Source organism: Theobroma umbraticum, unplaced genomic scaffold (assembly GCF_002168275.2).
Source record: "Theobroma umbraticum cultivar Fairchild unplaced genomic scaffold, ASM216827v3 scaffold_51.0, whole genome shotgun sequence".
NCBI classification, from domain to species: Eukaryota; Viridiplantae; Streptophyta; class Magnoliopsida; order Malvales; family Malvaceae; genus Theobroma; species Theobroma umbraticum.
In genome coordinates this window covers 8,653,291-8,662,633 of record NW_018397260.1, presented here as the reverse complement: position 1 = coordinate 8,662,633, position 9,343 = coordinate 8,653,291, and the positions used below count along the sequence as shown (strand labels likewise).

The following is a 9,343-nucleotide window of genomic DNA, read 5'->3' as shown; positions in this document are numbered from 1 at the left end:
TGGATTTGGTAGAATTGACAAGAAAATTTAATTCATCCAATACATCATAATTACTTTTGGATTAAGACTTTATATTTTTATCAATTCAACCAAATCCAAACGTATATTCGTGTGAATTGTACGAAATTCAATTTAATTAGAGAACGTGGCATTAGGTTACAAAATGATAGAAAAGGATATCCTCTGGAACTTGTCTGGTTTCGGGAAGCTTCTTTCGTATATTTACCCTACCTAACTATGATTTTACCTAATCTATACGATTATCACATCAACCAATTTCATCTAATTTTAAGTGATCTTTATCCATAATTCTTTTTATTATAGGGAAGCAGCCATTGAAGATTAGATTTGCCGTTAGATTAGGAACAACGTTGGACATTGAAAACATCTAAATTCTGATACATTATGTGGGAAACAGCTAGCTTAAAAGTATCATTATATTCATAGAAATGACAGGGGAAGCATGGATCGTGGTTGAACTTCGTTGCAAAGCAAAGTCGTGGTCATTCGAATTAGGTGCTGAACAAGTACAGATAAAGTCTTTGCCTAAGGCTTGTTAAGTCAATATCAAAACTGTCCTTGGAGAACAGAACAAAATTTAGAAAAAAAGATTTGGCAAGACATGGAGAAGTCCAATTGATGCTGAATGGTTAATGCATTCAAAAAGGTTGGGCTTACCAAGATTTGGCAATTCCGACAAGTACAGTAGATTTAGGTTGGAAGAAAAATCCTCCAATATATTGGAAGGAAATGAGCTGTCTTCAGATATGCAGCCTTCACCTCCAAGTTGTAATCTATATGAGATTTCATTATCAAGGGTACAGTACCACTCTATTATCCCATTCATTTCTCTGTACAAGTTGTCACGATCTTTATTCCAACCCAAATTTAGCTCTTTCTTCAGGCATCTGTTAACCAAAACTGGCTAATTGGATTGAGGCCCGAGGACTCTCTGCTAATTCCATAACCCATCATGGTTTTGGGTTCGCAACTGCCATATTTTGTTGAGTCCAACATTGAACTATACCAAGGCCCAATGCCACATTTAGTTGGATTGATGTTTTCATGTCAAACGTATACAACGCAAACATGGGGTTGACTTAGAGGCTAGTTCAGGGAGTTAAAGCTGGGAATAGTGTGAATTCCATTCTATCTTTGCTTGTGTGAGCAGGGCGGATCGTTGGATCCTTCAATTCTTTGAAGTGGAACAGAAAATAAGAACGCATGCCACATTTTACTTCTGTCACCAATGTTGCGGTCCTGCTTCACTGTGAACCAGTCACGTCTTTTTCTTCCACAGGTACATTGTATCTGGAGTCTTCCGATTTTCATGAGGAGCGACAGCTAATGGAAAAAGCCTTCCCCGCAGTAAGTTACAAGTTATCTTGAAAATCTCGTTTGTGTATTTTTTTCGTTATAGTTCTGCGGCTTGTCCCCATTTACGCAATGCAGCTGCTTGCTGATCAGTAGTTGTGGAAATTATATAATAAAATATAAAAAAACCCTGAATTTCGCAGGTAATGTCTATTCCACGTGCAATTCCAGTCGGCGGGATTCATCTATCTATATTATTTTATGGTTTTATGTGTTAATTTGACTTAACATCTCTGCGTTTTCTATACATGTTGCATAGATCTATAAAACGCAACCATACCGTAAACAAGAAATCTGCTCAAATTCATGAGTTGATCTTCCTGACTTTGACTGTCCGATCAATAGAGAGCTCAAGATCTGAACCTGAGATGGAGGTTGTTGTCGACAGCACGCCTCAGACCAGCAGCTTTGCCACCGAAAATCAAAGCAGTGTCACTGCCATCGTTGTCAGGCTAATTAAGGAATCGTTAAGCTCCATCTTAACCAGATTTCATGCAGGTTATTTTAGGATAAGCCTATCTCTCGGTGGCCAGGCTTTACTGTGGAAGACCTTGATTGGACCAACCGATGACAGAAGCACTCTAAGGGATGTGCTCCACATGCTCCACCCCACGGCTTTTCTTGTACTATGGTCTTTCGCTCTCTTTACCCTTGTTTTGCTTTCTCTTCTTTACATCTTGAGATGCTTGTTTTACTTTAAGATGGTGAAAGCAGAGTTCTTGCACCATGTAGGGGTTAACTACCTATTCGCTCCATGGATTTCCTGGCTTCTTTTACTTCAATCAGCTCCATTTGTCTCGCCAAAGACAACCTGCTATCTTGTCCTTTGGTGGTTTTTTGCGGTTCCTGTTGTTGCTCTCGATGTGAAACTTTATGGTCAATGGTTTACAAAAGGGAAGAAATTTCTGTCTACGGTTGCAAATCCTACGAGCCAGATATCAGTCATCGGAAATCTTGTTGGAGCACAAGCTGCAGCAAATATGGGGTGGAAAGAGAGCGCCGTTTGCTTGTTTTCACTGGGGATGGTCCATTATTTGGTGCTCTTAGTGACCCTTTACCAGCGTTTCTCAGGCAGTGATAGGCTTCCAGCGATGCTTAGGCCGGTTTTCTTCTTGTTCTTTGCCGCACCAAGCGTGGCGAGCTTGGCTTGGGAATCCATAACTGGTGCTTTTGATACTGGTTCCAAGATGCTTTTCTTCCTCTCCCTCTTCCTCTTCACCTCCCTGGTAACGTATCATTAAAAAAGAAAATACTATCAAGACACTGACATGTAGCTAAGTATTACTATTATAAACTTAGATCGACCCATAGCATGGAAATTTTAATGTTTGGAATCTTATTGGAGAATGGAATTCGAATTTGCTTTCATCATTCATCCACGACTAAAATATTAGGTTCCAAAGACCCATTTGGATTGGTTTTGCCATGCAATAACAAAACTGCAAATTGTTTAAAGTTAGGCTAATCTTGATCCTTGCATCACCCGTGGTCCTTTCATGGACAGCGGAATTCCGAACGCACCACGCTTTTGGGTGCACGAATTTGGCAGTGCACCCATTTGACGGCCTGCACCACATCTCATAACTCAGAATGGTACAGCATATCAATTTTATATCTCCTGATGCTTTTTGCATACAATTTTGTGGTGTTGAGACAGGTTTGCAGGCCAGCTCTTTTCAGGAGATCGATGAGGAGGTTCAATGTTGCCTGGTGGGCTTACTCCTTTCCCTTGACGGTCCTGGCTCTAGCTTCCACGGAATATGCAGAAGAAGTGAAAGGCAGCATCGCGCACATCCTTATGCTTCTTCTATTAGCCCTTTCCGTTTTGGTCTCACTTGGTCTCACAGTATTCACCCTGCTCAACACTAAAATGCTATTACCCGACAACGATCCAATTGCAGCAAGTCTCCACCATTTACCAACAGTTTCTGCATAATGCCAAAGCCGCCAGATAGAAGGGCAAGAAAATAAATTCAAGTGCGATTACAATGCTGATTTCTGCAATATTAGCTTACTCTGTCACCAAGTTGTCTATGCTATAAAATTTTTGCTGTGAGATTGTAGAGAGGATATAAATCTTGCATTGCATGCACGTCAGTAAACAAGATTAACCAGTGATGTATGAAGTGATGTTTATTGGAAGACAAAAGTAAAAGGAAATGCTCATTGCTTTTCGTTCTCCTGTCATACAACAACAGTAGGATACTCTTCCGTCAAAATATGCATACCCGGACCTCATCTCCTAGAGCTAACAAATGAGAGAAGGAACAATCGTCACTGAAGAAGCCAAGGACAGCTTACATATCATCCTCCTCATTACATCTAAACCAAAAAAAAGAAGAAGGAAATTTCTTAACCTTTTTGAAGACATAGCTCAAATAAAAATTATCTGTCTCATTTGATTTTTATTTATAATTTTACATTACGTGTTTAATTTTATACTAAATCTACTAGTGAATTAATTAGCTTATTTATGTTATTTATGTATAGCCAAATAAGATATTACCTAACCCAACGTAGCACAATCACCTCGTTAAATTATATTATATCTTGAAGATGACAGGTAAACTAGGTGATCATCCTTCATGAAGTTTGATCCGAAGCAGGGGTGAATCCAAAAATTTTTATAAGTGGTGTCAACAACTAACAATTTGACAAGTTTCTATTTATTGACCAAAATTAAGTATAAACATCCACAAATCATATAAAATTAAATATAAAAATTAAATAATCAAATAATATATTTATAAATTAAATAAAAAATAAAAAGACTCATAATTTTAAGATATTATTTGACATACAATATTATTTTTTATTAACTAGATTCTGTTTGAGTCTTAAACTATTAAATTAATTAAAAAAATTTAAATATGAAATATTTAAAAGTTTAATTTGAGTTAAAAATTACTAGATGAGTTATTTTGAGAGACTAAAAAATATAGTCACGGATTGAGAAGAAAAAACCTTACTATAGAAGTAGGACTTGAATTTTTTAGAGGAAGAGGGAGAGGGAAAACAATTTCAGTTTAACTTTTTTTAATAAAATTTTTTTATCTTTTTTTTATATGCAGGGAAATTTTATTGAATTTGTTTAAAATAACATCCTAGGCCATTGGACACTAGAGAGTATGTTAGTAATAAATAAGAAATGTTTATAGGGGAACATCATAAACTTGTAATCCTATGCTTAAATCATTATAATGAGTGACCATCCAATCGACACATTGATCAGTTTCACGATATATGTGAAATAAGTGACATTCTCATTCCTTGTGAAGTAACTATCTGATTGATTGTAATAACTAGATATTTGACTCTAGATCGTTTTTCTTGTTCTGTATTTTCTGCACTGTTAGAAGTGAATCTGTTTTCATTTGTATTTTTTTATTTTTATCTTTTAATATTTAAATATTAATATATAAATTATTTTTTAATAAATTTACTTAAAATCTCTAATCTCTTTCTTACAAAATTATAAAAAAATAATAAATTCATTACTGTCATTAATAATAAAAAATTTTAATTAAAACTTTAATTAAATAATATACTTATATACATTTTTAAGAATTGAGTGATGTCATCTGACACCACTCCTACAAAGCTGGGTCCGCCCATGGTCCGAAGTCAGATCAAAGCTGCATGGTTTCCTCCCTCCCTTCGCCTAATATTTACCTGTTCTACGATGAAATGAAACGTTGTTCGGCCCAAGCACCAACTGGTCATCGAAAACCCAGCATGATCCTGGGTTTGGAACCTGCGCGGCTGAACCCCTTCAAATCCATCATACAAAGCCCGGGACAGCACAAGCTACCAGACAAACTTCTCCATTTGTTTATCTTAATGGTGGTTTTGGCACTCAAAAAGAAGAAAAAAGTATGGATTAGACGTGCTGGGAAGGTCTGATATGACGTTACCTCGACCTGTCAACAACGTTAACTTCTTAAAAAATCCGTACGCCCAGCGCAGCCTAGCTACTACCCGCTACCAGCCGTGAGCTAGGTAGTCCCCAGGAACCTGAGAAAGTCCAGTGGATATTGGCACAACTTTAAAGAAGAAGCACACGAATACCTTGCTGCAGCGAGCGAATCAGGCTGCGTTGCATTTAAGTGCTTACACGGTTGGCCATGATCAAGGTTCCTTGATTCCTAGGTGCAGAATCCACTCACATGTCACATCAGTTGATCCCCGATGCTTTATTTATTTATTTACAAAAAAAGAAATCTTTTAAAAAATGATTAATAAGAAAAGAATTGGAGTACATACAAGGTCGAATATAAGGTAATTTCAATAATAATCAGAAAATATTATATTTTTTAATTAAATGTTTTTGACAGAATTTTTTTTAAAAATTGAATATTCATATTTTAAATAAAATATTTTAAATTGATGAAATAAAAAATATAAATAAAAATAGAACAAACCAAATACAATAGATAAGGATAACATCATTGTCAAATCTTGATGAAAAAAAAAAAACTAGGACATGGTAAACTTATTACAAAATAAATAATCTTGCTACCTTAAGACACCAAATTTAATAAGACCATATGTTAACCTTTTTTTCCTTTATAAGATTGATTTTTCATGGTTTTAAACCCTTGAAAATTAAATATATAAACATCATAAATTCCAAAATTTTATTAAAGAACTAATGAATAAATTACAAGTACTTAAAAAATTATGTTATCTAATGTGATTAAAGATTTTGACACATTAAATCTTATAAACTTTAGAGAAATAGATAATAGGAACGAGTTTAATCATTTTGAGTTCAAATTCTTCAATGAATTAGATGTAATTTATAAATTAAAAAATTTAAGAGTTACATTACATCTTATTATATAACTTAAGCTCATATGTAAAAAAAAATTAAAAAAAATCTGAATTTTTGTTCAAATTGTGGCATGCAAATCCACCCCAGATTGGTAATTGCGGATTTGCTATCCCAAAGTAGGAAAACCAAGTCTCGGAAGGAAACGCCCAACCCACCGTCCCTAATCGCCGTTAATTAACGCTTCGTCAAAAAAAGTCAAAACTGATGAAACGGGGAGAGGGAAATTCCTTGACGGAGAAGGACGGAAAGTGATGGTCCCCGCTCCCAAACATCGATATTCGGTTCAAATCAAACAAGGGATAACGCCCATTTACCGCGTTTAACAAACCCTGCGAAGCCTTTCACCGATTAGGCGATGCCTTTCCATTTTTAGCAATGGATTCCACCACCCCCTTCATTTCAGTTCTTTCCTTCTCCTCCCTTCTTCTTTTCTTCATTTCACTTTCCGTATTATAGAAAGAAAAGAAAGGAAAGCTAAGAGAAAAAGATATTCATGGCTCGAGGAAAGATCCAGATCAAGCTGATAGAGAACGCAACCAACAGGCAGGTCACGTATTCGAAGAGAAGGAATGGTCTCTTCAAGAAGGCTAATGAACTTACGGTTCTTTGCGATGCAAGAGTTTCTATCATCATGTTTTCCAGAACTGGGAAACTCCACGAGTTTATCAGCCCTTCCACCTCGTATCTCTCTCTCTCTCTCTCTCTCTCTCTCTCTCTCTCTCTTTAAAACCCTAAATTGCTTCTTTTTGAAACTTGAAACCCTAGATTTCTGAAAAGCTTTTTTTTTTTTTTTGGGGGGGGGGGTTGATTTCTTTTGTTATCTTTGTAGAACGAAGCAAATATATGATCAGTACCAGAAGGTGTTGGGGGTCGATCTCTGGACCACTCAATATGAGGTCTCTCTCTTTTCTTTTCCTTTGTTTGCTTCTTTAACTTCCATGTGTGGGAGCTTGGAGGGACAAAAGCGATCTCTCTGTTGCCTTGATCCATTCTTGTGTGTTTGTAGAAAATGCAAGAGCAGCTGAAGAAGCTGAAAGAGGTTAACAGGAATCTGCGCAAAGAGATTAGGTATATAAAAAAAATAACAATATAAAAACAGAAATAATATTTATTTTTCCATTATTTTAATCAGTTTTTACTCTTTGTTTAATATCGTGTTCATGAATTAATGGAATTTGGTAGGCAGAGGATGGGTGACTGTCTGAATGATGTGAGCTTTGAGGATCTTCAGGCTTTGGAGCAAGAGATGGAAACCTCTGTCAAGCTTATTCGTGACCGAAAGGTCGGCCACTTAATTACTTAATATACCTTCCTAAATCTAGAGGCATTAATTAATAATCTGCAATTCTTCCTGATTTGGACATATACAAAGTTATGTTTAATTTTTAAAGAGGATAAATTAATTTTAAATTACTATAATAATGTAATTAATGTTTCACTTGAAAGTAAGATTGTTGTGACAATACACAATAACCCTTGATTGATATTTATATATCTAGTTAGGAGAAATTAATCAATTTGTGTATAATTCACGAAATGAAATATATGTAATAATCATGTAATACTTTTTAAAGTTAATTGTCATATTATAAAATATATTTATGATGCTAGGGGGGATTTTTCCTCTCCCTCTTTTTGATATATATATCTATATATGTATATTCATCTTTGCCTTTCAAAAAAAATTTGGATTAAACTCAAGTGATAGGAGTCGATAATGAACTGATTTCTTGAATTTTGATGTTATTTACCACTTAAGGTTTCAATCTGTACATCAATACACATTCACTGAAAAAATTGGATGTTATTTTATTTTAAATAGTTTTAAGGACTTTTAAATGATTTTCTCAATAGTAATTTGTTTAACTATAATTAATTAGTACATGATTTGGTTTACCATCTTGCTAACTTGGTCCTTGTATTTTGTTAACTAGAATGGTTTGACATGAATTTTACTTGCTTACATGTGAAAATGCCTTTGATATATAATTGATCTATGTTTGCGATGTCTAGCTAGGATAAGTTAACCAATTTTGTGCATGATTCACGGAATGAAACATTTGCAATAAATATGCAATACTTTTTTAAGGTTAATTATCGACAATATCAATTATATCTGGATTAAACTCAAGTAATGGGAGCGGTTGATAAATTGATTCTTTGAATTTCCGGTTTTTACGTTATTTAATACTTTAAGGGTTTAATTTAAATTAATACAAATTCATTGGAAAAAGTTGGATTTTTCTCATTAAAACTGCTATTAGATTGTTGATGTTAGTGTTGCTTTAACATGTATGTGCAAGAAACTTTGAAAATCAGGTTTGGTTGGAATTCTTTTTCATGTAGAAGCTGACCAAAGTCTGTTTTATAATGTATGACAGTATCGTGTTATCAGCAATCAGATCGATACTTCCCGGAAAAAGGTAATCTCTACTTAGTAACTAAAGTTTTCCTTCTTGCATTTTGTAATACTCGACAAAACTCTCTTTCTTTATAATCTTGTTGCAGGTGAGGAATGTGGAAGAGATACACAGAAATCTGTTACATGAACTGGTAATCACCTGCTTATCATAAGTTATTATAATGTAAATTCTAGTTTTTTACATAGAAACCATTGTTTATGATGCGTTTTCATCTGATCAAGGATGCAATCAAAGAAGATCCATACGGGTTAGTCGATAACGGAGGGGATTACGATACCATTATCGGATACCAAAACGGAGGACCTCGCATATTTGCTTTACGCCTGCAGCCGAACCATCCCAATCTTCACAGTGGAGGAGGATCAGATCTCACGACCTATCCATTGCTGGAGTAGCATATCTATCTATTCCATGACTCCATTGCATCTCTCTAAGCTAAGGTCATGCAGTGTTATTCCTAGACATTCCTCTTGACTAATATATATTGCTATCAAAAGCAAAAAGGGTGTGTATTATTACTATTGTTCTGTTTAACTTATTATGCGAGTTTCATGTTCGGTATTTGTATCTTTGTTGCCAGAGATTACGTACTGATTTGTGAGTTATGGAAGACCTTGCTTATAATATTTTCTGTTCAATTAGAGACAAATGCAGGATAGTCGTATGTATTCCTGGACCTGCTAAGCCCATGGGCTGTTTCCTCTTTTTTGCC

The 9,343-nt window shown here is 35.1% G+C and overlaps 2 protein-coding genes across 5 annotated transcripts; both read left to right on the top strand.

Annotated features, from left to right (window-relative positions):
- The first annotated feature begins 1,210 nt into the window (after positions 1-1,210).
- LOC110416653 (S-type anion channel SLAH1-like) lies at positions 1,211-3,665 on the top strand. Of its 4 annotated transcripts, none has more exons than XM_089783618.1 (3): positions 1,211-1,368; positions 1,634-2,600; positions 3,032-3,665. In XM_089783618.1, the coding sequence occupies exons 2-3, from the start codon at positions 1,743-1,745 to the stop codon at positions 3,308-3,310; spliced, it is 1,137 nt and encodes a 378-aa protein (XP_089639744.1). In that variant the 5' UTR covers positions 1,211-1,368; positions 1,634-1,742; the 3' UTR covers positions 3,311-3,665. The 4 variants fall into 4 exon arrangements, with proteins under 4 accessions (XP_089639744.1, XP_089639743.1, XP_021284366.1 ...); XM_089783617.1 differs by lacking the exon at positions 1,211-1,368 and adding an exon at positions 1,379-1,517; XM_089783619.1 differs by lacking the exon at positions 1,211-1,368 and having other exon boundaries at positions 1,826-2,005; positions 2,107-2,600.
- A 2,919-nt stretch (positions 3,666-6,584) lies between these two features.
- On the top strand, positions 6,585-9,299 carry AP3 (K-box region and MADS-box transcription factor family protein). Its single transcript, XM_021427973.1, has 7 exons — positions 6,585-6,889; positions 7,038-7,104; positions 7,215-7,276; positions 7,391-7,490; positions 8,590-8,631; positions 8,717-8,761; positions 8,853-9,299. Exons 1-7 carry the CDS (start codon positions 6,702-6,704, stop codon positions 9,024-9,026), a joined length of 678 nt encoding a protein of 225 aa, XP_021283648.1. The 5' UTR covers positions 6,585-6,701; the 3' UTR covers positions 9,027-9,299.
- The last annotated feature ends 44 nt before the right edge of the window (positions 9,300-9,343 follow it).